This window comes from Dromiciops gliroides, chromosome 2 (assembly GCF_019393635.1).
Source record: "Dromiciops gliroides isolate mDroGli1 chromosome 2, mDroGli1.pri, whole genome shotgun sequence".
Classification (NCBI taxonomy): domain Eukaryota; kingdom Metazoa; phylum Chordata; class Mammalia; order Microbiotheria; family Microbiotheriidae; genus Dromiciops; species Dromiciops gliroides.
The window spans coordinates 665175049-665201769 of record NC_057862.1 but is presented as its reverse complement, the minus strand read 5'-3'; the positions used below and the strand labels follow the sequence as shown (position 1 = coordinate 665201769).

Genomic DNA, 26721 nt, shown 5'->3' with positions numbered 1-26721 from the left:
TTTCTGCCCGTGTCTCTTTTGTTCCAAGATTGCAGAGAATTCGGCCATAGCCAACGCAATGATGTGAGGGAGGAAATCCTGGAACTGATGGCCAGAGAGAAGCAGCCCCCAGAGGTAGGGCTGAGGCAGGGCCTGTGCTTCTCCTTGCCAACTGGTGGGCGCCCACTTAGCTTCCATCCCCTCAGTTTGTGTCCGGGAGATGAATGGCCCTGTTGAGGCCTGTGCTACCTGCAGTCCGGGTGGTCTCAAGTGTCCCCATGTGAAGGCAGAGGAAGCTGCACCCTTGCTCTTCCCTACATTGTTGCTTAATAACAGGGAATGGCCCGGAGTGTCTTGTGTCTTCAGTTTTCCTGGCTGCGGCAGCGCTCTCCGAAGCATTCGTGAGATGCTGGCGTTAAAGCCAGCGCAGCCCCGTGTTCAGGCGGCATAGTCGTGTGACTCAGTTTCTCCCCCTGTAAAGTGAGGAGGATGTGTCGTGAAATACTCCCTTCCCAGAGCGGTGGTGAGATGAGGGCTTTATTAGTGGGAATTGTGGGCCCTGGGCAAAGGCCACCTGACCGTTGTGCTGATGGCCACTTGTTCTCAGCTCCAGGAAGCCTTTGCTGACTGTGCGGCCGATATTAAATCTACATATGAAAATGAAGACCGGGGCAAGCTCTGGCCGGAGTTGGCCACTGGGCCCATGAATTGCATTGCCCTCCTCCTGCTCAGGGGCGGCAGGACTCAGGAGGCCTGGTGAGTACGGCCCCAGGCATTCAGCTGCAGAATTGGGTCCCCATCCACTCACCTGTCACGCCGGCACTGACGGCACAGCCAGGGGTGGGGGGGGTGGAGACTGGGAGCAGAGTCTGAGGTGGGATTGGGACCCCCACCCTTTTTTGACTCCCAGGCCCTTTGCACTGCGGCGCCTCATTAGACCTGTGTCCTGAGCTCGGAGAGGGCGGGTTTTCTCATTAGCCAGACTGTGGCTTGAAGGACCTTGAGGTTCACTTCAGTCAGGCCCATATCGCTGCTCAGAGAGTTTCCATTCCTGTGCAGACGACCTCAGCACGGGCCCTGACTTGGTGTCTTGCCCAGAAGTAGAGGCTGTGATGATTGGCGCAGGGGTACGGACCTCAGCTGGATCATGGGAGCTGAATGTATGTGTGTCCCTGTCCTCCTGCGTGTGGCAGGGTGATGGGAAGCACTTACATGAAACTGGTGCCTAAATCTGAGCCTCCTCCGCATGCTGGTGTCAAGGGTGGGCCGTGTACGCCCTCCTGTTCTTCCTGCAGCCGCAGCGGCATCTGCTGGGGAGGAGGGGGGGATGCTCAGAACGGTGGGCCCAGAGTGCAGTTATCTGGCTTCTCTTGTGTTTCCTTGACTTGGTGAAACAGTTGCCGATTTTCTTTTGGTCTGAGAGTGCTACTCCTGTGACCCCTCTGACCCAGCACAAGGTCATTGGGCATTGCTCAGCCAGTATTTGTTCAGTACATTATAGTTGACGTTTTACCTGGCTCCTTTAGTTCAACTTCTAGAGTCTGTCAGGATTGTTTCCATCTTTGTCCTTCTCTTCCCCCCCCCCCCCTGCCTGGCCTTGCATAGGGGCTTCAGAAATGGGGGGTGATTCTTGAATAAACCAGCTATTCTAACTCAAAATAGACCTTCCCCTACCTGCCCAGACCCAGCCACCTTTCTCCCCCTTCTGAGGATGGAGAGAGTTGGCTCATCCTTGGCCCATCCCCATCTGTCAGTGTTGAAATCCCATTGCAGGCTCATTAGGGACCCTCTCTGAGAGACACTGGGCTGGGCACTGGGAGCCCTAGAAGTGTGGGCCGGCCCTGCCTTGAGGGAGCCATAATCTTCTCTCAAACAGGCAAATGTTGGAGAATTTCAAGAAGCAAAACCTAATCCCCAGGTGAGTTCAGCAACCTGGGCACACCTGTCTGCGGGGGGGCAGGACTGGGAACACAGTTCGCAGGGAGCTTCTCTGTTTCAGAACCGAGTTGATGAATGAATTCATGAAGAACGCGAAGGAGCAGCGCAATTCCGCCCAGGCTGTGCAGTTGGTGAAGGTGGCCCATGCTCTGAGCTTAGGCATTTGTGAGCCTCTCACACAGAGTGTGCTGGCCGAATTTGAAGTCTCCAGGGAACAGAAGTAAGGGCTCCCTCCTCTCGTCCCCCAAGTCCTGCCAGTCAGTCATTATTAGGCCCCTGCTGTGTGGGGAGCACGGCTCGGGAGAAGGGGTGTGGTCCCTGTCCTCGCTCCTAACAGCTCAGAAGCAGGTGTAAACACAGCCAGAAATTGAGATAAAGGCATCTGGCTGGAGCAGGAAGAGCCTTGGATTGGGACTCAGGGGGATCTGAGCTTTTATCCCCCCTCTGCTGATACTCCCTAAACTCCATTCTGTGTCTCAGCCCTGTGATCTTGGGTCGGGAAAAGCTTGTTGGGGGCCTGCCGTCCTGTGTGTTTTCTCTCTCCCCTCCCCCTCTCACCCCTGCCCCTGCACACATGCCTTGCTTAGGATCAGCGTTAGTCTTGAAATGTTGGGCATGGGCAAAAATATGCATGGAGGCCCAGGAGCCCTGGCTTCAGGGGTGAGAAGACAGTTGGCATGCCGCCCTGTGTGTGCTGTTATTGGTCCCTTGGTTATTCGGTTAGTTTTCATACATTTTCATTGGTCTTATTTATTACAACATGACTTATCCCGTTTAATCAGTAGTATTTTTTTTTAAGTGAGGCAGTTGGGGTCAAGTGACTTGCCCAGGGTCACACAGCTAGTAAGTGTTAAGTGTCTGAGGCCGGATTTGAACTCAGGTACTCCTGACTCCAGGGCCGGTGCTCTATCCACTGCGCCACCTAGCTGCCCCATTATTTTGGGTTTTAAGATACTTTTAATTGAATAAAAAAATAATTCAGTGTTAATATAAACTTGAGGCAACCTGGCATGGCCAGGGGTTCTGGTCTTGGTGCTGCTGCTGAATATCCTGCCTGATACCACGGTTGAGGACACATGGTTGGGGATGACAGGAACCCCCAGAGGAGAGAGCACATGGAATTGTTGGGTTTGTTCCTTGCAGGAAAGTCCTGGAAGACTTATCGGGGACAACCAGTGACAGCGGGAGCAGCAGTAGCAGCAGCAGCGACAGCGAGTGAAGGCCCCGAAGCTCTGCCGGGTCCAGAGCTGAAAGGGGGGGGGGGTTTCAAGGGAATAAAGGCACTATTCCCACCCTCTGATGTTGTGCAGTGTCACTGCTGGGGGGAGCGGAGAAAGGGAGGGGGTTAGGAACGAAGCATGTGTGTTACTGTTCATTAGGAAGGACCAGGTGAGCAGCGTCAGGGACTGGTTCCTTGGGCCCTTGTTTTCAGCAGTGTGTGCACACAACGCTCTTCATTTTCCAGGAGACCTTGGCTGTCCTTCATTGCCAAAGTTAATGTTGCCTAACTGGTCATAGATATACATTCATTTCTTTTAAGTGAAAAGAGGCTTGTTAGGGCCAAATTCAGCATGGGGAGAGTTAACTGGGCGGCTCGCCGTAATATTGGGGTTCAAAGAAAATGAGAGACCTCTAGGTCCAGAGTTTCCCCTTCTCCAAACTGCCTCTTTTTCAGTTATGTCTCCCAGACTGATGAGAAAGGAGATTAACAGCCTCTTTTCCACAAACAAATCAGGTTATTCATGGGAACGATAATACAACACAAGTGAAAGCTAGGGAAAATGAGAGGGGATAGAGGAAGGGAAAAATATGACCCACTTCACAGATAGTTAGAACCTAAATCTCTAGGGTAAAAAGGCCCTCAGGTACCTCAAATAAGCTCTACTTCCTCAGCTACTCAGAACGGCTGAGGTCTGGCAAAAACTAACTCAAACCCTGAACTTGTTTCCAACCACCTGGGATCTGTTGTTCTAAGGAGAATCAGCTTTGCAGTCTCTCCTGCGTGTGCGCACGTGCTCTCTCTTGCTCTCATGCTCTCGCACTCTCAATAAATGTTCTCTGTCTTGTTTGTTCTATGATCTCTTAAAGTACACACCCATCATCTCTTAGACTTCCAAAGCTTGCATCTTTTCAGTCTGACCATGATGAAGCAAAGATGGGGTTATAAAAACTCCAAATCACAATTCCTTACAGGCTGCAGGAGTCTGGCTGTATCAATCAGTCATCACTCACACTGTTTTGTCAGTAAATGTAAGTTTGCTGTGTGTCCATCCCTTGGCATCAAGAAAACTGTTGGGTGAAATCAGAGGAAAATATGCTCCAAGTTTCCCCAGGAGCCTCCTACCAGAGAAACTATGGAGCCTTCACTAGAGGTTTGGTGTTGGGATGGTCCTGGCCACCACCTCTGATCTGAGGCCCCTCCTGGGACCCTGCTTGTCCTTCCAAAGAAATGCTTCCTCCTGCCTGGGGTGACCTTGAGATGACAAAGTATGTCTTAGACAAGGAGATGAGTGCCCAGTACCCAGATAATGAGGGCATGTAGTAGGTGGGCTTCATGGGGCAGTTTATCAGGGCGTGTTTGGGACAGGTGGAGCACCTAGGTCCCAAGCCAAACAGGAGGAAGGCTGGCATTTGGGAAACGGTGTTTTGAACTGTGCTAAGCAGTCTTCAACACACAAACCCAGCTTTTTGAGGGACAATGTGGCTAAAATCACCAAAGAAAGAAAATGGTGGTGACCCGGTGGGCTGTGGAGGGATGTGGTAGCTGAGTGGGCTCCAGCATTTGACCAAAACTAATGCAAGAAAGCTCATTTAGGAAATCAATGTGTCAAAGGAGTGGGTGGAGAGAAGCAAGTTGAGTGCTTTGCCAGAACCCTCAGGATAGGGAAGGGATAAGCATTCCCCAAGCGCCCGGTACATTCCTGTCACTGTGCTAAGGGCTTTAGGACTTGGTTAATAGATCTCATGGGGACTCAATGAGAGGGCATGGTAAGAACTGGCAGGCATGGATGGGCTGTGATCCGCCCCGGTGGAGAGAACCGTGAGACTGTCCCTGGTAAAGGGACTGAGTCGTCAACACTGGCATCTCTGGTCTGTTTCCTTTTTTCCTATAAACGTGGAAGTCTTACAAAGCAACACAGCCCCTTGCATCTAGCTGCATCCTGTTCTTAGCAGATCCCAGTACTAGGGAACGGCCTTGGGCTCTTTCATCCTCACTATCCTCGTCATGACCTTTTGCACGTGGGCTTCTCCCATCTCGTAGCTAAATGGGCACCAAACCCAATAGCACTTCCTTGGGCATTTGCCCAGGAAGATCAGACTTAGCACCTGATTGGCCTGGACAGCACCTTACAGTCCAACCCTCCCTCGAGAGGTTGACTAACTTGCCCCATTAGGTGGTGTCTGACTGCAGACGCAGCAGCCTTCTTTCCGCAGTCGTGTGAGTGATCATTTTAAAACCGAGACTTTGTTTTGCCTTGTATCGTCACAGAGCTTGTGTTTCCAAGCATTATGTTCCCCGTGATTGGGAGACTGGACAGGATGTCGAGATGGAGCTGGAAGTTCTGGAAGGTGAACCATTCATCAGGGGGGGTCACTAGCATGCAGGAGGGTTTGGGGCCTGTGTTCAATAACTATCCCCTGGGCACTTACAGACACCAAACGGTCCCTGCTTTCCCTCTCCTGAAAAGGAAGCGTGTCCCGAGTCAGAATACAGACCTAGAAGTCGCGGGCAGTTTCTGCCAGGAGTGATGGGCCTGAATGGGGCTAAGATCCTGAGGCTGGAGAGGAGGGGAGGAGGGAAAGGAAATGCAAGGCAGGCAGCCAGCCAGGAGCAGCCTCATGAAGCCATGATCTTAGGACAGGGACGAGGACAGCCAGTCCCAAGCTGTCCCCATCCCGGGGTCTTGGGCCAAGAGTCGTGCCAGCCAGCCAAGCACGTCCGGCCAAGTGGAGGGAGCTGGAGGGGTCTGTGAATCGGGAAAGGCCTTCCTCCCAAGGCCGTGCCCCCTTTTACCAAGGAGAGGCAGGCCCTTAGCAGAGCTGGATTTTACCAGGCAGGAGACAGAACAAGGGAGCAGCAGAGGGTTTTAGACACAGCACTCTCCTTATTAGGCTCCTTCCATCACAAGGGTGCTTCACCTGGAGGACCGGGAGCTCTTGGACGCTGGCGTGCCAGGGGTGTGACCAAACGTTTCTTGGATGTCTCTGTGTCATTAAACCTTGTCAAACTGGTCAGTATGACTTGTTTCGTCTTACAACGGTTATACCCTGAGACAGCCTGATGTTAATTTAGGGACAGGGACAGGACCTGGGATTTCAGGGGTGGAGGCTATGCCTGGGACAGGACAGAGGCTGTTCTGCGACCTATGCTCAAGGGCACTGCCCGGGATAGGCAGGACGTGCCCCAGGTCACATCTTGCTGTCTCTCCTTTTTCATGTGCAAGGTCATTTCAGATTTTCCCAGCCACCCTGAACACCTGAGAAGGGGAACCCTGGGTAATGAACACGAGGGCTCTCTGAGAAGACACATCCCCAATTGTGGAAGCGTCCAATTTTTTGATTTATCTCATGCTCATGAGCCCACTACCCAGTGCTTAGCCCCTCCCTGGGTGACGCTCAGCACCCATTGTGACACAGGGCAGGTGTGGCTTGTGAATCACACCAACCCCCTCCCAAGTCGTGTGAAACAGCCCCCCCCCACACCAGACAGAACCCAGGAAGGGCCTTTTGGAGAAGAGACACGTCAGTGGCTCAGCTGTTTTCACTGTGTTTTATTCAGTTTGCTCCAAGTGGCCAAATCAATAGTGGTCGGGATCACAAACATTATCTTGATTGGATCAAAAGCCCCATCAGTAAAACCCGAAAACGGCCAATGTTACAGGAGGTGTGAAGAGAGTGCCTGGAGTTGGCTGACATGATAGTGATTGGAAACAGGGAGGCTGCAAGAGGCAGCGGGTGACAGGACAGAGCCCCAGGGGTGCGAGGGTCCTCGCCCCGCTCCAAGGAACCTGGCTGCAAATCCTCCCAAACAGATGGTGGCGGATTCCTTTGGATGCGGGGTGACGTGCCCAGGAGCGCGTGCCCGGGCCTCACACCCTCACTGCTGCACCTGGGTGGTGCCGATGCCAACGGCGCTGGCGTAGGCGGTCAAGATGTCCACCACCTGCCTTGTTTCTAGGGTCACGCGCGCTTCGTTCAGCCAGTCCTGGGCCACCCGGCGCGACTCCCCTTTCAGCTGGTTGACGAACTTGGCAGCCAGCTCGAGGTCGCCGTGCTCGATGCTGTACGAGGCGTAGGACAGCAGCGTGAATGTGTCCAGGTCTTCGGGGACCAGCTTGGCTGGGGGCTGGAGCTGCTGCGGCTGGAAGATGAGCAGGGACTGCACGTAGGAGAGGAAGTACTGGTACAGGCTGTTGCGGGTCTCGTCGATCATGGCCACCCTACGTGCCAGCTTCTGCACGTGCTGGAAGCGGGCCCTCAGGGCGTCCTCGCTGTAGATGCCACGCGTCAGGGACTCGGCGGGGATGGCGGCCATCAGGGCCTGGGCAAACTCGTTGTCGGAACAGTTGACACGGATGGCCTCCACCGCCGTGCCCAGGGGGATCGTGGGGCCGTCCGCCGAGGCTGTCTTCAGGCTGTACTTTAGGGCCTCCACCGAAAGCCAGAGTTGGTGGGCCTTGCGGGCCTCCTCCTCAGCCAACACGTGACCTGTGAGGGAAAGCCCGGGAGAAGCCGTGGTCAGCAAGGGGAGGAGCAGGAGAGGACGCCCCGCCCTCCGCCTCCAACAGCAGGGTCACTCCGCGCTGGGAGGAGCCTGCAGGCCCTTGGTCCAAGCCCGTCCTTCTCCAGGCCCTCTGAGCCCAAGGCCGGCGTTCTCTGCCCTTTCTCCGGCCTCCCTCCTGCCCCTCCGCCCAGGACGCCGGCAGCGAGCCCTCAGCCCAAGCCAGGCTCGTCGGGGCAGCGTGGCCTGCGGCGGCCGCACTGCTCACTTTGGACGGCCTGCTCGATCCCCCGCAGCCGGGCGTAAGCTGTGTTGATGTCCAGAGTGAAGTTGTCCACTTGCTCCTGACTGAGGCGCTTGAACTGCAGCTCCTGCTCTGCCAGCTTCTCAGATAAACCCTGAAAGAGCCAGAGAAGAGCCCAGCACCAGGATGTCAGTGTGTGCAACCCCTCCCACGGCACTGCCACCAGCCCCTAGCCCCTCGGGGGCCAGGACGGAGGCCCCTCTCAGGGACACTGTGTCCCCCAAACCAGCAGGACAAGGACAGCCAGGTCAGAGGACCACAAACCAAGGGACCGGCCCTGCACACAATGGGCCATTCACAATGAGAGCCGCGAGTCAGGAAGAAAAGGCTCAACTGTCCAGAAAAGCAAAGTCTAGAACATGTTCCAGAATGTTTTCCTCAGCTGTGGATTCTGAACCTGCTTCTGACTGGGGTTTTCTACCACAGGCCCTTGGGTGGGTGGCCCCTGAGACTCTGAGACAGGCCCCGCCCACCACCCCCACATAGGGGATGGCATTTACAGATTATCTGGAAATATAATAATAGTAAGGGGGGGGAGGGAGAGAAGCAAGATTTGAATTCAGGGCTTCTGCTGCCAAGTACAAGCCCTCCATGTGCCTAGCAGTGAGCTGGGAAAGGGAGGAGATGCTGACTTTGGCTGGTGAGGAAGGCCCCATCACACAGGGAAACCAGAACAGGACTGCCAGGAGCCCCCATGCCTGCCAAAGCCCAGACCGACCATGCAGAGACCAGAGAGTCCAGAATGAGCACGGTGCTGGGTCTGCGGCCATCACGTTGTGCCCAGGTGAAGGACACTCTAGAACAATCCCTCCAGCCAAAGGAGAGTGACGGCAGCAGGGCCTAGGACAGGGGGCCCCGCTAGCTGCCGCTGCATTGAGGGACTGCCTGCTAAGGACTGGCCACGGTAAGGGGAGTCAGGAGGCTTGGGCTGAGGACAAGGAAAAACACCAAGAGGTGCCTCAGGATGGGCCATGTCCTTGGCCCTGGGGGTCTCCCAGTATGGGCTCGAGTAAACCGTCCTGGCCTTGAGTCACCAGAAGCACTTTCAAAAGGTGGCTTCGGCCTCTGTACCTAAGGACGTGCTGAGGAGGAGCCAGTGACCTCTGCCTGCCTCCGCCAGGAGGGGGCAGCGCACAGCACACACCCACACTGGCCAGAGGAAACATAAGGGAGCAGTGGGCATGGTGCAGGGACAGGCCCTCCCCAGGGACATCACCTGCTCGTATTCGTATTTGAGCTCTTGCTCCTGGATGCGGAGGACGTCCCTCAGGTGGTCAGTGTGGGCAGCGGCCTGTCGGCGGAGCTGGGTCCTCATCTCCGTTTCCATCATATCTCGGACTTCTTCAACCTGTAGCATCAAGCCCAATGGCGAGTGACCGTTCTATCAGGGACCTTTTAGGAAAGAGGACCCTGTCATGGGCCACTACCTGTTCAATGGCCAGACGGAGGGTGCCATCCCTAAGGAGGCCAATGAATACCCCTGATCAGAGAGGCAGCATGATGGAGATGGTCCAGAGCAGGCCCGACCTCTCCAGATACAAAAGCCTGAAAACAGAGGCAAACCCACCAGCCCCTGGGAGCCTGGAATTTGTATGGGGGAGGTGGGATCCAAAGTCCACCCTTTTAAGTAATAATTGCCTTAGTGTAGTAATAGAATGCCTTAGGGTTTCCGAAGAGCCTTTTAGCCTTCTCACGTGATCCTCACAGTGACCCCGGGATGGACAGAGGTATACTATTATTATCCTGATTTCACAGATGGGGAAACTGAGGCAAAGGTTCTGTGTCCTGCCCAGAGCTACACATCTACTGCCTGAGGTGATTCCTTGGCCACCAATTTAAGCCCCTCCTAAGTCTAATGTCCAAAAAATTCATGGAAAGTCAGTACTATCCCTGTCCAAAAAAACAATGACCCCAAGACCATTTTTGAGGTAGCTGCATGTGTATGTGTAGAGCTGTGGATATCAATAGAGACAGACAGACAGACAGACACAGACAGACAGACAGACACACACACACACACACACACACACACTCTCTCTCTCTCTCTCTCTCTCTCTCTCTCTCTGGCTGCTCTCTTACTCTTCGGTCCTGCTCCAGCTGTATCTCACTCCGGTGATGCTCCAGCGCTTTGGCCACCGCTGATTCAAATGTCTTCTCATCCTCCACCTTCCGCTTGTCCAGGGCGGCCTCGATGTGCTGCTGTTCTCGGACTTTCTGCTCGGCCAGCTCTCTGTTTAGCTGGTCGATACGGCGATGAGCATGTGCAATGAGGGAGTTGAGATCATCGGTGGACAGCTGCTCAGCTAAACAGGGAAATTTTAAAATGACCAATGGGAGAGAACAACCCTCACTACAAACACTGATGGGCTCACTAATATGAGTTCTGACAATTAGCCCCGAAGGGAAGGTGAACCAATTCATTTGCAAAAAAAGGGGAACTGGAGGGTGGCTTTGCAGCTGAGGTCCCCCAACAAGGAGAACCAGGCTCCAAGTCGGGTTCTTCATCTGCACCAGGAGGGGGTGAGTCTGCAGGCCCTCTGCGGTCCCTCCCTGCTCCAGAGCTAGAGGCCTGGGGTGCTTTCTTGGACAGTAATTCCAGCCTTTCCACGTTTGGTGGTTTTTCTGGCTCCTTCTCCGAGAGGTCACATTACACCTTCCCGGACACACAGGTTTCCTTAAATGCAGTTGCCTTCATGTATTCCCTCATCAATACTGTTCACCAAAACCCACAAGTCCAGCCAAAAGCCTTGAAGAAAACGCAAATGTCTTTCCTAGTAAGCACACCAACAAGCTTTGCTGTCGCCCGGATAAATGACGGTGTTTGAGCAGCAGGCTCACGGTGCTGCACTCAGCGATTCCCAGAACATTCAAGTGAGACTTAGAATGAAGGACTTCAAGGGTGCCCTAAGAACAAACTATTCTGAAAGGGCCAAACTATCTAACTACGAAAAGGTAATTTAAGTATTCAAAGGAAAGTCTTCAGAGACCCCCACAAGCTGAATTACTCACCTAAGTCTGAGATCTCTGCAAAACAAAGAAAGGAAAAATTTGAAAAATTACTGCACATTCATTTCAACATATTAACTATTAAAAGTATATAAAAGGAAAAAGGAAGTCCCACTGGCAGATCCTGCACATTCTTAAAACAATCCTTAAACTATCTGACTTTTAAAATGTTTACATCGGGGCGGCTAGGTGGCGCAGTGTTTATCAAAGCACCAGCCCTGAAGTCAGAAGGACCTGAGTTCAAATCCGGCCTCAGACACTTGACACTTACTAGCTGTGTGACCCTGGGCAAGTCACTTAACCCCCATTGCCCCACAAAAAAAAAAAAGTTTACATCACTAATAAATAAATAAATAAACAAAATGTTTACATCATTAATGTCAAGTGTAAGGTCATTGTTTTTTAGCTATTGGGGAAATTACCTTTGTTATGAGTTTAGCTTTTGGATTGAGTTGTTTTAAATTTAAAATAATAGAAAAACTGCTGGTTCTGTCCAACAAATATTTTAGATCTTTAGGGATGTCACCCTAAAAATGAAGATTCTCAATCGGGTTTCTCTGATTTTGTCCTCTAATCCAAGAAATGGGCTTTTTAGAAAAAAAGCCCTCCCAAGCTCACCAAGAACACGTTGCTTTTACCATAACTACGGCGCCTCCTTATTTTTATTTTAAAATAGGATCGACTGCATTTTAATTCAGTAAGCATTATTTAAGAAGTGCCTACTTGTTCCTTGTAAAGAACATTGTGAGACACACACAAAGACAAAACCCAAACAGCGCCTGCCTCTGAGGAGTTTCCCTACTATTAATTATTAATGCTAATGGAGAGTGTTGTCCGGTCTCCAAAGTGCCATATACACTTATATATGTATTTCAGCTCAGTCACTTTTCAGTCCTGTCTGACTCTTCGTGCCCCCACTTGGGGTTCTCTTGGCAGAGACACGAGCGGTTTTGCCATCTCCTTCTCCAGCTCATGTGACACATGAGGAAGCAGGTGACTTGCCCACAGCTAGTAAGTGTCTGAGGCCAGATCTGAAGCCAGGAAGATGAGTCTCCCTAGCTCCAGGCCTGGGGCTGCTCTACCCACTGCACCACCTAGCTTCCCTTATAGATATTATCTCAGTTGATACAACAATTCTGTGAGAGGTAGTTGCTATTATAATCCCTGTTTCACAGATGAGAAAACTGAGTCTGGGGGAGATTCCATGACTGCCAAAGGTCAGGCAGAATCTAAGTGAGGCAGAATCTGAACTCAGGTCTTCCTGACTCTACCCATCTGGTGCCATCCCAGGCCATGTAGCCTTTCTGATGAGCCCCTGTTCCTTGTGCTTCTTTCTCCTCCAGCTTTACTGCCTCCTATGATGTGCGAGCAGTGAGTGTGAAGACAACCTGCCTCCCCTCGTTTATCACCTCATAAGACTGAAAGCGAGACTCCCGTGTCCAAAGAGACAGACGACTGACTCTTTGAGGACAGAGTGAACAGCGTAGCCGAGTTTGCTGGAGGGTGCAGCCTGCACCACCCACACACCTCAGCAGCGCACAGGCTCAACCCATCCACCCTCACTGGGCTGAGACCTCTGCCCAGAATGCCTGAGTCATTTCTGATATTTAGTGAAGGTAGCCTGCACCTCGTGCCCTCCTTTCCTGATGTCACTGGTCCCCTCAGACTTGGCATGTTCCCTGGGCAGACTCGTGGATGTCGTGTCTCCACCCTGCATGTTGCTGTCAGATTCACATTCCAAAAATGGCCCTATAGCCACCTGCTCTTCTGCTTAATGCCTTTCATGGGGTGCCCCACCCACAGAAACCAAGCCCCTAAAATGTGCTTCACTGAGCATTTAAAAGGTGTGACAGAGAGAAATGGAAGATGTGGCCCACACCACCCGCTTCTGATCTAGCTGGAAAAACAAAACAGATGCTCTTGAAACAAGTGCTGCTGAAATCACCCAGGGCTATGGGGTCCTCAATGCCCGACAGCTTCATCAGCCCCAAGCGGGGAGCTTTCACTTCTGTGGACACGACCCCAAGTCTTGAGATGCAGCCCCACTCCACCGCTCGGCCTCCAGTCCCACATCACCAGCTCCGTAAGGGACATTCCACACTGGATGGCCTACAGAAATCTGAGCAGGTCACGGCTCGAAAGGCTCTGAGGAGAAGGGCTGTCGGCCCGCTGTCCAAAGACCAGCCTCATGAAGTCACAAGGCTGGCAAAGAGCATCTTCCTGTGACAGAGGGGCCTATGGGGTGGGCTGATGGAAAGAGTGTCTACACCAGCTAAATTCTAGAAGGATGAATTCTAGTGAAACGATCAGAGAAGTACAAAGACTACGGAGTCAGAAATATCCTGACCTCAAGAGACAGGGAACTGGGGCAGGTTTTTTGGAGAGGGGAGCCCCAAGTTGAGCCCTAAATGAATGAATGAATGAGCACTAGAAGCAAAAAGCTGAAAGGCCTCGCTCTTCAGGAGCTCACTGGCACATGCAAGAGGTGCCTTATGGAAAGACCCCACAGTCCTTGGGTCCAGTGGCAGAACACATGGTGATGCATCTCCTCTGATGCCGCTGCCACAGATAACAAAGGCCAGGGATGCTTCCGAGGGTCAGCTATGTGGAGGTGCCGAGGACGACATTCTCTTCTGGAGGCTGGACCAAGTCCTGACCAAAGCTTTAGAATGGCACACGAAGGTGATCCACAATGACGTGGACCCAATGGGGAAGGCCTGAGGGACCATTCATGACCAGACGTCTAGGCCGACTCTACGACCACACAACTCTTTTAGTCACCTAGGCACGTCCTCGATGAGAGGATGAGCAGAGAATGGGCAGCCTGCCTTTCTCTAAGTGGCACTCAAAGTACCACATACTGACCATTTCAAACTGACTAATGACATTGTACTTTCTGGATGTTGACAAAGAAAAATAATCAAGTCAGTAGGGCAGGCCCCCTTTTCATCATGGTGTCTCTCTACTCTCCATGTATCAAAATAACTCCAACTTCCTTAAAAGCCACAATTACAGAAATAGCCCTGTCTGATGACCATCTCTGATCACAAACCTCCTGGCATGGAGGGCCAGCACTGAGGGATGCGGCCCTCTGGCTGAGGAGGTCCTGCAGATGACAGGGTGCCAACCGTACCCATCCACAGAGCCTCCTGGGAAACAGCGGAATCACTCAGGAGTCTGCCCTGCCCACCCACACCAGAAGGACCAAGTGAATGAACGTGTTTAGCACCCAGATGACAAGGTGGGTGTGGACCTTTGGCCTTCAGAGCTTAGGAATCAGGATACAAAGCAGGACAACAGATGGATGAGAAGTGGGCCCAGAACTGAAGAACAAGGAGAGCAGGCCGGAACGCCCCCTCAAGCTCCCATTTTATTTCCCAGACTTTCTTTTACTGGCACCTCTCCTGTATGTCTCTCCTACATTTCCCTCTGTACTGCCCTTCCCCCTCCCCACGCCCCACCCCCCTCAAAACACACACATACAGATCCATCCCTTATGGAAATTTTTTAAAAGGAAGGAAAGGGGCAGCTAGGTGGCGCAGTGGATAGAGCACCTGCCCTGGATTCAGGAGGACCCGAGTTCAAATCCAGTCTCAGACACTTAACAGTTACTAGTTGTGTGACCCTGGGCAAGTCACTTAACCCCAATTGCCTCACAAAACAAAAACAAAAAACAAAAAAAAAAGGAAAGAAAAACAAAACAAAAAGAGTGATCAGGGCGCCAACAGAGTGTGACACTGATCCCAACCCCAAAAGGAAGGGAGAGGGGTGTGCTGGCTCGCTCTCTCCTTGGGGGCCAACCCTGCTCTTTAACTTGGTCAGAGTCACTGGGTATCTTGTGCTCTTGGTTCTGCTGATGTCACTACATCTATTTATGTAGCTCACTCTCTTCATGTTTCTCTGGATTTGTCACCCCCATCATTTCTGACAGCACAGTGATATTCCATTACATTCACGGACCACAGCTTGTTCCCCAAATGATGGACATTGATTTTGTTTCCCATTCTTTTGCACTCACCAAAAGGCCCACCACAAGTATTTTGGCAGGAGTGGAAACTTTCTTTGTCAATGACTGCCTTAGAGTAAATACCTGGCAGCTGACCAAGAACCACTCCCCCCTCCCTCCCCAGGGCAATGAGGGTTAAGTGACTTTCCCAGGGTCACACAGCTACTTAAGTGTCAAGTGTCTGAGGCAGGCTTTGAACTCAGGTCCTCCTGAATCCAAGGCCAGTGCTTTATCCACTGCGCCACCTAGCTACCCCCCAAAAACCCACTTAAAAAAATACCTGTTGGGGGCAGCTAGGTGGCGCAGTGGATAAAGCACTGGCCTTGGATTCAGGAGGACCTGAGTTCAAAGCCTGCCTCAGACACTTGACACTTAAGTAGCTGTGTGACCCTGGGAAAGTCACTTAACCCTCATTGCCCTGCAAAAAAATAAAACAAAACCAAAAAAACCCTGCATTGCTCTATGTCAGCCAGACATGAAATACAGCTGCCTCCAAAGAATTAAAAAGGAATGCTCAATGTAAGGCAAGTGAAAAGTAGATGCTGCGTGTCAGCAGGCAGTAGGGTAGAGCCAGCACCAATCTGAAGGACAGGAGTCTGATAGGAAAAGACGGGCTGGTCAGAGCAGAAGAGTGAGGGGGGTCTCCAGCACGCTGCCTAGACCTCCTGGGAAAGGCTCCCAGGGACCAGAGGCCCTGAGGAGGATTAAGGCAGAAGGGGACGCACTCAAGCACATGAGCAGAGAACACACGATAACTGTAAAAAAGACTTGAGAACAGATAGGGGCTTAGCACTCCTCCCTCCCTTGAATCAGTGCCTATTTACACGTTCTACATTTCAATGTCATCCACAGTCCAAAAGCTATCGAAGGACGGAGAAGACAATTTCATATTGCCTCGCACACAGAAGGCAACTAATAAATGTTCACTGAAATCGCCTGAACAGCTTCCAGCAGATACTTTGTCCTTGCATCCTCTCCCAGTCCAAGGTCACCTCATTAAGACCTCATGGACAGGGGCAGCTAGGTGGTGCAGTGGATAGAGCACCAGCCCTGGAGTCAGGAGGACCTGAGTTCAAATCCGGCCTCAAACACTTAACACTTACTAGCTGTGTGACCCTGGGCAAGTCACTTAACCCCAATTGCCTCACCAAAAAAAACCACCAAACCCACAAAAAAAAAGACCTCATGGACAGTGTAAGTCACAACCCCGTGGCCTGGACCTTCCCTGAGTCAAGCTCTCACCCCACACACCTATCTAGTTGCTCTAATGGTCTTCGGCCCAGCACACTGAATCCCAAGACCCCTAATTCCCAAACAAAGGGGCATCTGGTACCAACAGATCTTTTCTTTTTCACTGAATTCATCATAAGGGATCTTGACAACTGTTGGAGCATCTGGGTTGAATCGGGCACCTGAGCAACGGTCCAAGAAGGTTTTCCAACGTGCTGGTCATACTTACTGAGCCCCTTCCAACCAGGAAGCACGTCTGGGGTGATGCTATTCAATTCCCTTTGAAAGTCATCCCGGGCTTGGGCCACCAGTTCATGGTACTGAGTGACAACTTTGGCTTCAGACTGAGCTGCCTGGACCTGAACAAACACAAACATCTCTTGTTTAAAAAGAGCACTCAATGTCACGTATGCATCATTTCACAAGGACATTAACCCAAACAGGAGAGAACTCAATCAAGTACTAACTGAGCAGGCCCAGTGCGCCCGGCCCTGCGGGAGATGCCAAGACACAAATCCAGTGAAACAGTCCCTGCTCACAAGGAGCACACGATAAGGAGTCACACCGAAGTATGACACAGAATATATGTGAATATACAAAGACGGTATGCAGATACCAGGCAGTGTGCAAGGGAGAGCGTCAGCAGGGACAGGACAGGGAGAGGCATCGGCGAGGCAGCGGAGGGGAGGCGGGCCACTGAAGCCACGGAGGATGGATCCACAAGCAAGGGAGAGGAGGACTGGCAGGACCACGGGCAACATCCAGACCATGAGCTGGGGTGGATGTGAGGGGCAGAGTGTGAAGGACTTTACGAGCTGAAGTCACCGGAGTTTACTGTAGAGAAGGCACGTGGTCCAAAATAAATATAAGGACAATCACTCTGGCAACAGTATGGAGGGTAGACTGAAGTGAGGAGAGACTTGAGGCAGGAAACCCCACTTCAAGGCTACTACAAGGATGAGGCAAGAGGCGATGAGGTCCTGAACTCGGGTCATAGCTCTAAGTGAAGACAAGGCACTGGATTGGAGAGACGTGGTGGAGACAGAAATGCCAAGACCCAGTGACCAATACTTGATAACATGTACTCACACAGCAATGAGGCAGAGTGAAGAGTCGCGAGAGCACCCAAATGACCAGATGGGTTTGGGGGAAACATAAACGTGTTCAGTTGGAGATGTGTCCAAAAGTCCATCAGGTAACTGGGGATGCTGGATCATCAGGGAAGAGCAGGAGCTGGGCATGCAGACCCAGCTGTCCCTGGCATAAAGATGATTAGCAAAGCCAGAGGAGATGAAGTTACTGAGAGAGAACTCATACAAAGAGGTCCCGGGACAGAGCCTCGGAGCACACCCACAACCAGGAGGCATGAGGTGCAAGGGAGACAGAGGAGGAGCAGTCAGACGTGCAGGAGGAGAGAGGGCTGTCACCAAGGCCCTGACAGGACAGCATCCAGGAGAAGAGGACAGCCAAGTGGCCCAAAGGCAACAGAGCTCAAAGACGGCAACAGAAAAAAGACCAGCAGATTGGGCATCAAGGAGAACGCTGGTAACTCTTTAGAGAGAAGGTTCAGGCACATGATGCGGTCAGAATGCAGACTGCAGAGGGCCGTGAGGTGTGTCAGAGGAGAGGAAATGAAAGCAGCCAGTTTGGCTAAGAAAGGAAGATGGGAGTTAGGACAAGATGAAGAGGATGGTCATGAGGCTTTTAGGGAAGGCTTTCTGAAGCACGGGGAGCACTTAGATGTGCTGCTGAAGTCAGAAGGGGATGGGACATGTGGTAAGGAGAAGAGACACCTCATCATCAGACCAGGGGAAACAGAAGAGTGTGAGAGAGAACTGATGTCAAAGGGTTCTCGGGCAAAGAGAAAAAGAAGAAGCAGCTCACTGGAATGGCCTTCTTCTCAGTTAAAAAAAAAAAAAAAAGGCAAAACTCTCAGCTGAATGGGGACGGGGAAGGGGAGGTGTAGAAACTTTGACTCGAGAAGAAAAGTACGGAAAAGCTTTTGTGGGGAGAAAAGCAGGGAATCAATTAGGGAAGAACCAAAAGATTGGCTGGATGCCTGGTTGTAGTGTGCACCCAGGTGTAGCTGTACAATGTGCATTTATAATGTACCCAGTTAGCATCACTGTGATTTCCTTAGCTCCATTCATCAAGGTGAGAAGTGAAGGAGGGGGATGATAGCATAGGAGGAATCCAAGCCTGGCACGGGACGAACAGTAATGAGAAAAGGGGGCAAAAGAGTCTACAGTAGAGCCCTGCGTTGTTGTTGTTTGTCCTTCATTCTCAAAGAGGACCGTGACATTGGGGCGATGTCATGACTTGCACTGAATTGGATTTAAGTGAGGGAGAGCTGTGCAAAGCCTCACTCTCTCCTCCAGAACCATCTGGGTCAAGTGGCAAGATATACATAAGGACGACTGGAGATGGCCCTGGACTGTTTAAGGCAATTGGAGTGAAGTGACTTGCCCAGGGTCACACAGCTAGTAAATGTTTGACGTAGGATTTGAACTCAGGTCCTCCTGACTCCACTGCACCACCTGGATGTCCCAAAGGACTATGTAGTGTTACTAAGGCTAACTACATGATGAAGCCTGGAAGCGAAGTTAGAATAGCTGTATGGCCTGAGAACATGGAGGTATAGGGATTGCAGGCCCCAGTTAGGAAGAGAAATTGACCAAAGAGGAAATTAATCTCTCCATAAGTATTTAAGTGCATCCTATGTGCCAGGAACTAGCCTGGGTCCTTGTGATCCAAAGAGAAGGACAGAGCCAAACCACGTCCTTTCTAGCTCTGTGCCAGGTATCTTTTCCTCCATGGCATTGAGAGGATTGTTTCTGACTAAATTCTGACCCCTTCCATGAATTCAAGCCAAGAGGAATCATCCATTTCGATGGTAAAAATGGGGACTGGAGAAAATGAACTACAGACACACTAAAAACAGAAGGTGTGTCTTTATCTCATCGGGCAATTTAGTTGTCTTCATAGTTAAATCAAATTCTAACCTGGACACTGAATTGCTCCTGATTTAAAGTATTCAGTGAGCCTAGAATGTAATTCCATACACAGAACATGCAGGTTTTCCTCTCTTATCTTTTGTTTTCATTTTTATTAATTGTAATTCAATCAGAAACCAGATAACCTCCATTACTAGTAAAATAAATCTATGTATATCCAAAGACCCTTTTTAAAACAACAGCTTCAGCTGGGCTGGTGATTGTGACATAAAACTCCAGGTGAGTGATACATCACGAGCTTCTCCTGGAAGCCACCAGCCCAGCTCCAAGTGATGTGAACAGAAGAAACTCACCTTTTTGACCATATTATCCACATCAACAATCATGTTCTGAAGATTCTCTTCTGCAGCAGCTATGTGATTCTGGCCCCCCACGAGCCCGGTTCTCTTCTTGGAGTTCTCAATGACACTCTTCGTTTTCTCAAACTCTTCTCTGAAGACATGAAAAAAAGGAGCATTTGTTTTGTGACACACTGCTGCATACTACAAAGGAATCTGAAACGCAGTACAAGAGATGACTTCTGTGAGGCTTGGGATAGAAACTTGAGTCACCTGCCATCAACCTATTAAGGTACCGGCAATTTTGGTCATCTATGATCAGCTGAAAGCAGCTGCAGAAATTCTAACAGATGGGAGTCAGCCGTAGAAATAGTCACACCACTCATTCTTAAACCACCCCTACGCATCAGAGAATGCAACAAAATTGATGGCCTCCTCTATGAAGTACCTTCACATGCTGAAAACATCTTATGAATGCGTTACTCAGGGTGGGCATAACACTGACTGAAACATGAAAAAAGAGTCAATGGAGGACTGAAGAAAATAACACCTAAAAAAAAAGAATAGGCCAAATGGTAATAAAAGAGGTACAAAAATCCACCGAAAAGAATTCAACAAAAAGTAGAATTGGCCAAATGGAAAAGGAGTTACAAAAGCTCAAAGAAAAAAATAATTGCATAACAATTAGAACTGAGCAAGTGAAAGGTAATGATTCCACCAGACATCAAGAAACAATAAAATCAAATCAAAAGAATGGGAAAAAAATGGAAGAAAATATAAAATATCTCATTGGAAAAATTTAACTGACCTGGAAAACAGATTAAGAAGAATTTAAGAATTATTAGACCAGGGCAGCTGGGTGGCACAGTGGATAAAGCACTGGCCCTGGATTCAGGAGGACCTGAGTTCAAATCTGACCTCAGACACTTGACACTTACTAGCTGTGTGACCCTGGGCAAGTCACTTAACCCTCATTGCCCCTCCCCCCCAAAAACAAAAAAACAAGAATTATTGGACTACCAGAAAACTATGATCACAAAAAGAGCCTAGACATCATCTTTCAAGAAATTATCAAAGAAAACTGTCCTGATATCCTAAAAGGAGAGGGGGTAAAATATAAATAGAAAGAATCCACCAATCCTGAAAGAGATCCCAAATGAAAACTCCCAGGAATCCAAATTCCAGAGCTCCCAAGTGAATGAGAAAATATTATAAGCAGCCAGAAAAAATAATGATCCAAATATTAGAGAGCTACAATCAGGATAACACAATATTTAGCAGCGTCTACATTAAAGGATCAGAGAACTTGGAATATAATCCAAAGGACAAAGGAGGTAGTATTACAAACAAGAATGGCCTAATCAACAAAACTGAGTATAATCCACTGGGGGTGAGAAAGAGGGACCCAATGGGAGAAGGGAGAGATAGAATATGGTAAATTATCTCACATAAAAAGGTACAAAAGGGCTTTTACAGTGGAGGGGAAGATGGGGGGGGGCGGGGAGATTTTGAATCCTACTCTCATTAGAATGAGCTCAAAAAAGGAATAACATACATACTCAGCTGGGTATGGAAATCTATCTTACCTGACAGGGAAGTAGGAGAAGGGGATAAGAGAAGATGGGAAGGGGTTGATAAAATGGAGAGTGGGTTGGGGGAGGTGGTCAGAAAGAAAACACTTTGAAAGGAGAGAAAGGAGAGAGAGAAAGATAAATGGGAAAAAAGGATGGAGGGAAATACACAGTATTCTAACAGTGGAAAAAATCTTATACCAAGTTTCTGAGGTGAAAACCTCATTCCTCAAAAATATAGAGAACTAAGTTAAATTATTAAAATTATAAATCATTCCCCAGGTGAGAAATGGTCAAAGGATATGAACAGACAGCTTTAAGATGAATAAATCAAAGGCATCTATAGTCCTATGAAAAAATCCTCTAAGTCACTGCTGACTAGAGAAATGCAAATTAAAACAACTCTGAGGTATTGCCCCATACCTGTCAGATTAGCTAATACAGACAGAAAGGGAAAATGACATATGTTGGAGAGGATGTGGGAAAATTGGGACATTACTGCACTGTTGGTAGAGTTGTATACTGATTCAACCATTCCTGAGAGCAGTTTGGAACTATGTCCAAAGGGCTATAAAGCCATGTATGTAGACAGACAGACAGACAGACAGACACACACACACACACACACACACACATATATACTTTGACCCAACAATATCACTACTAAGTTTGTATCCCAAAAAGATTAAAAAGAAAAAAAAAGGGAAAAAGGAAAAGTACCTATATGTATAAAATTATTTATAGCAGCTCTTTTTGTGGTGGCAAAGAATTGGAAACAGAGGTTATAGGCACCAATTGGGGAATGGCTAAACAAGCTGGTATATATGATTGTGATGGAATACTACTGTGCTTTAAGAAATGATGAGGGTATAGATGCTGATTGAACCATATTATTTCTTTTGTTTTGGGTGCTGTTGTTTTTTTTTCTATTTTGAGGTTTTGCATCACTGCTCTGATTCTTTCTCTTGTAACAGGATTAATGCAGAAATAGGATTAATGTTATTATGTGTATATATATGTGTGTGTATATATATATCTATATGTATATGTATAGATATATATAGATATAACCTATATCAGATTACCTGCTGTCTAGGGGAGGGGGGAGGGAGGGGAGGGAGGGAGGGAGAAAAATCTGAAAGTGTAAAGCATGTATAAACAAAAGTTGAGAACTATCTTTACATGTAACGGAAAAAATAAAATATCTCAAAAAGAAAAAAAAAAAAAAAAAAAAAAGAAATGATGAGGGGGGCAGCTAGGTGGCACAGTGGATAAAGCACCAGCTCTGGATTCAGGAGGACCTGAGTTCAAATCCGGCCTCAGACACTTGACACTTACTAGCTGTGTGACCCTGGGCAAGTCACTTAGCCCTCATTGCCCCACCAAAAGAAAGAAAGAAAGAAAAAAAGAGATGATGAGCAGGATGTTTTCCAGCAGGAAGTTGGAAAGACTTACATGAATTGAAGCAAAGTGAGCAGAACCAGAACACTGTGAAAGACTTACTACTCTGATCAGGACAACAAGCCAAGGCAATTTCAAAGGATTTATGATGAAAAATACTGTCAACCTCCAGAGAAAGAAATGGAGTTTGAATACATATCAAAGCACCCCTGCCCCTTTTCTCACTTTCTTTATTTTTCTTATTTTTTGGTCTATTTTCTTTCACAGCATGACTAATGTGGAAACATGTTTTACAGGACTGCACATGTATAAGCTATATCAAACTGTCTTCTCAATGAAGAGGAAGGAGAATAAGAAAGGGAAAGAATTTGGCACTCAAACTCTATTTTTTTTAAAAAGAATGTTAAAAATTGTTTTTAACATATAATTGGGGGGAAAATATTTTTTAAAAATAAAGAGGATTGGGGCAGCTAGGTGGTGCTATGGATAAAGCACTGGCCCTGGATTCAGGAGTACCTGAGTTCAAATCCAGCCTCAGACACTTGACACTTACTAGCTGTGTGACCCTGGGCAAGTCACTTAACCCCCATTGCCCCGCCAAAAAAACAACAAAACAAAACAAAACAAAAAAAGATCATTCTATAGCCCTACACCAAAACCTCAAAGTATTTTAGTTAAGGGAAAATATTTACAAATAAAGTTAATTTCTGGGGCAGCTAGGTGGCACAGTAGATAGAGCACAGGCCCTGAATTCAGGAGGACCTGAGTTCAAATCTGGTCTCAGACACTTGACACTTACTAGCTGTGTGACCCTGGGCAAGTCACTTAATCCCAATTGTCTCACCAAAAAAAAAAAAAGTTAATTTTTGATAGCATACAGCACTATGTAGTTGTGTACAAGGTGTGAAGCAATAGTTAGTTTTAAAAACACAGCCCAACTTAGACATCCAAAGTGACTTTGAGAAAAGGTTTTGAACAACAACTGTCTTTTTGAAAATCAATGACCAACCGAACAACAATATAGCTCCAGCTCTCAGGCTTCCCACTCCCATCCCCCATCATGAATAGGGACAGCCGGTGCCCCTCAGGTCAGCAGGCAGTAGGAAATTCAGTCAGAGTGCTAAGCTAGTGTCAGTGAACTCTGGAAGAAGAATACCATGGGGCTGAAGGGCAAATGGAGGCTACAAACTAGGCCAGCTAGCTTGCTCCATGTTTAATGAGCAGCGATCACAAAGAGCTAGTGTGGCTCCAGGTCAGGCTCAGCTTACTCCCTAAGCGTCTGCACTGACTTCAGGCATGCAATGGTTCTTGTAAACAAGATGACAAAATGTGCCAGTCAATGGGACTGGTGGGTATTTTCAGAGCAGGCTGAATGAATGGACCCCCAGCCCAAAGTTGTCACGAATACGTCAACTTCATAGGTCTCCAGGGGAATTGCCTAGGGATCCATGTGTGCTTTCTGGACTGCTTCAACATGTTTATCAATGACGTAGATAAAAGCAAAAGTGGCCGGCTTAACAAATGTGCAGCTGAAATGATTACAATTGATGAGTACCAGGCGGGCTGAGTCCACAGTAGGAGAGCAGAGCCAGCGTAAAGAGAGACGGAGTGCACAGTGCTCTAGCCAGACCTGACCTGCTGTACTGGTCCGCTTCTAGGCCCTCCGTGGGAAGCAGGATATACATAAACCGTGAAGGCGAATGGCATCGGGTTATGCCATGAAGTGCCACCCAAGGGAATGGGGTCATTTAGCCTGAAAAGACGCTGAGGGGACAGGAGAGTTGTCGCCCAGCAGGGAAAACTAGTCTGCTTCAGTCTGCATTCAGGCTCCACAGTTCTTTCTCTGGATGTGGAATTACCTTGGATCATTGTATTGCTGAGAAGAGTCAAGTCCACCCAAGCTCATCACACAATGCTGCTGTTACTGTGTATTCTCCTGGTTCTGCTCACTTCACTCAGCATCAGTTCATGTAAGTTTACATGCCCTTTTATAATGTATATTCCCAAGCCAGAGCTGGGAGACATCTTAGAGATCCAGTTTATCCTCCTAGCCACTACCAGAATCCACTCCACAATATCCCTGCAAGCAAATCCTGCAGCTTAGAAATGCTTCTCTCTAAATACCTTAGGACAGGAAGAAACTGGTGTGTTGTGTTTCTCACTAATTTCTAGGATCCTGGTTCATTATCAATAAAGTCCACATAAAACAATGAATAAAAATAACCCTATTACACAAAACTCTTATTATCTAGTATGCTCAAAATGCTCCCACGTCTGCCCACATGGGCAGAGAACAGCCGTAGTAAATTCCAGCTTGATAATATAGCCAAGTCACAATCCAAAGAAAACCTTAATTCTCTCATCTAAAATTCTCCACTAGGAGTTTCACCCTTTATTTCTTTCTTTCTTAGACTAATTTCCTTCATAAAGAACAAATAATCAATTACTTGGCTTTCAGAAGGGCATCAGCAGCTTCATCAACGGCCTTTCTGCGCTCCTTCAAGGCATCCTCCACTGACCGCCACTGCACTGACTTTCCATTCTCGACCTAGAAAGCAAAATCTTTGTCGTTAGGCAGAGCTGACCAAGAGTAACAAGTGCCCAAGTGGGCAAAGACACCAAAATGTCAGGTGGTTTTGAGCGAGTATGCAGCCATTTACTGCTTTGGGAGTAGGTTGTGGACTGGAGAAATGGCCCTCAGGAGCCCACTGTGTAGTAAAAAGTTCTCCTTAGATCACTGACAGTCCTCTGAGCCCAGACATGATGCTTTTCCGACTAGTTTGCCAGCAGTCCAGTGGCAGGGGCCCCCAGAACCGCAAGGGGTGTCCAGAGCCACATCAGAGCAGAAGCCAAACGTTCTACGCTTTGTGACATTGTGAATCCTTCAGGTTTCCCTGCTGCAACTTCCTAACTCTATCAGGATCTCTGGGGGGAGTACAAAGGTGCAGCCCCCCCCCCCCAACATTCAGTTTTAAAATGGTCCTCTTTATCCTTAAAGGAAAACAACACCCCGACCTGCCTTGTCAAGGCCCAGGAGCCACTCGGTGACACACTCCAGTCAGGGGAAACTAAAAACCTTGGCCTAGACAAGGGACCCTAGGTGTTTTCCCACGAAGAGACAAGAGTGATCTTTGATGCAAGTGCAATGCAACATGGAAGATTTACTTCCAGCCAACCCTCTTAATGAGATCATTGATCCAAATCCACAAAGGTTTATTAAGCACTTGTTCTGTGACAAAGCAGATTATAATTGTATTGATATGGGCTATAATCAATACTGCACTGACATTAGTTTGTTTTGTTTTGTTTTGTTTTTGTTTTTTGGTGAGGCAATTGGGGTTAAGTGACTTGCCCAGGGTCACACAGCTAGTAAGTGTTAAGTGTCTGAGGCCGGATTTGAACTCCAGGGCCGTTGTTTCTCCACTGCGCCACCTAGCTGCCCCGACATTAGTTTTAAAAAAGGAAATGTGATGACTTCACCCAATGCACAAACAAGTGCTCTCAATTGTTCTCATGCTAAAAGAAGAGTTGTTTTGTTCAGTCCATTCAACGTGAATGACAGCTCTGGCTTACCTCTGAGTCATCCATAGCTTTCTTCAGCATGCTTGAGTGAGTGTTGATGGCCTGGACGGCATTGTGCTGAGCGTCAATGGCCTGCAGAGTGATCTGAGCAGCTCGGCTTAGAGACTCATCCAAGCTTTTGGCCAGAGCTTAAAGAAAACCCAGAGTTAATCAGCATCCATCACCAGGAAGGGAGTCTTTTCAGTGGCAGCATGATCTCTCTTTCCTCCCACCCTGACTCTCCTGAAGGGCTTCCCCATGACAGTATCTCTGGTCCTTATGAAGCTGGGACCCAGAATACCGGAGATAACCCAAATCACAGTTAACTAGAAAAGGTGTTGGCACAGACCTGGGATTCTGCCATCCAAGTGCCAAGCCTAAAGGCAAAAACTTAGCATCATGTTATAACCACAAATAACTCTTGACATCCGAAATACTTGAGAACAGAGATTTAGATTGACATGGGACCAAAAAAGAGAAATTGGCAAGTCATGGCATTTCAAGATACTCACTATATATCCCTACAAAATATAGACAATTAATAAAAATGACAATTCGCTAACCTAAGAGGAAACAGACATCAGAAAAAGAAATGCACAAAAGGAGGGAAAACTGTCCAACAGAAGATAGAAGAGAAGAGGAGGAATGATTTCTACAAAGTTTCAAAGCAAAGACACATCTAAGGTATGAAAAGGAGTCTCTAATATACTA

The 26721-nt window shown here is 48.7% G+C and overlaps 2 protein-coding genes and 1 non-coding gene across 6 annotated transcripts in view; 2 read left to right on the top strand and 1 right to left on the bottom strand.

Moving 5' to 3' along the window:
- Window positions 1-3214, top strand: part of PTCD3 (pentatricopeptide repeat domain 3) — a 28834-nt gene extending 25620 nt beyond the window's left edge. The window contains exons 20-24 of one of the 2 annotated variants that reach the window (XM_043987707.1): window positions 29-114; window positions 587-735; window positions 1856-1897; window positions 1979-2137; window positions 3061-3214. In XM_043987707.1, the coding sequence (XP_043843642.1) occupies window positions 29-114; window positions 587-735; window positions 1856-1897; window positions 1979-2137; window positions 3061-3136 (512 nt within the window). In that variant the 3' untranslated portion in view covers window positions 3137-3214. The other variant, XM_043987708.1, reaches the window with a different exon arrangement.
- LOC122745120 lies at window positions 1083-1219 on the top strand. The gene has a single exon (XR_006355407.1). It is a non-coding gene; the product is annotated as a small nucleolar RNA SNORD94 (small nucleolar RNA).
- A 3460-nt stretch (window positions 3215-6674) lies between the features above and the next one.
- Window positions 6675-26721, bottom strand: part of IMMT (inner membrane mitochondrial protein) — a 45890-nt gene continuing 25843 nt past the window's right edge. For all 3 annotated transcript variants that reach the window (XM_043983456.1, XM_043983457.1, XM_043983458.1), the window contains 9 exons: window positions 26023-26159; window positions 24897-24997; window positions 19493-19631; window positions 16415-16544; window positions 10953-10967; window positions 10023-10246; window positions 9160-9291; window positions 7908-8037; window positions 6675-7626 (listed from right to left, as the gene is read on the bottom strand). In XM_043983456.1, the coding sequence (XP_043839391.1) occupies window positions 7016-7626; window positions 7908-8037; window positions 9160-9291; window positions 10023-10246; window positions 10953-10967; window positions 16415-16544; window positions 19493-19631; window positions 24897-24997; window positions 26023-26159 (1619 nt within the window). In that variant the 3' untranslated portion in view covers window positions 6675-7015. The remainder of the gene's footprint in view (window positions 7627-7907; window positions 8038-9159; window positions 9292-10022; window positions 10247-10952; window positions 10968-16414; window positions 16545-19492; window positions 19632-24896; window positions 24998-26022; window positions 26160-26721) is intronic.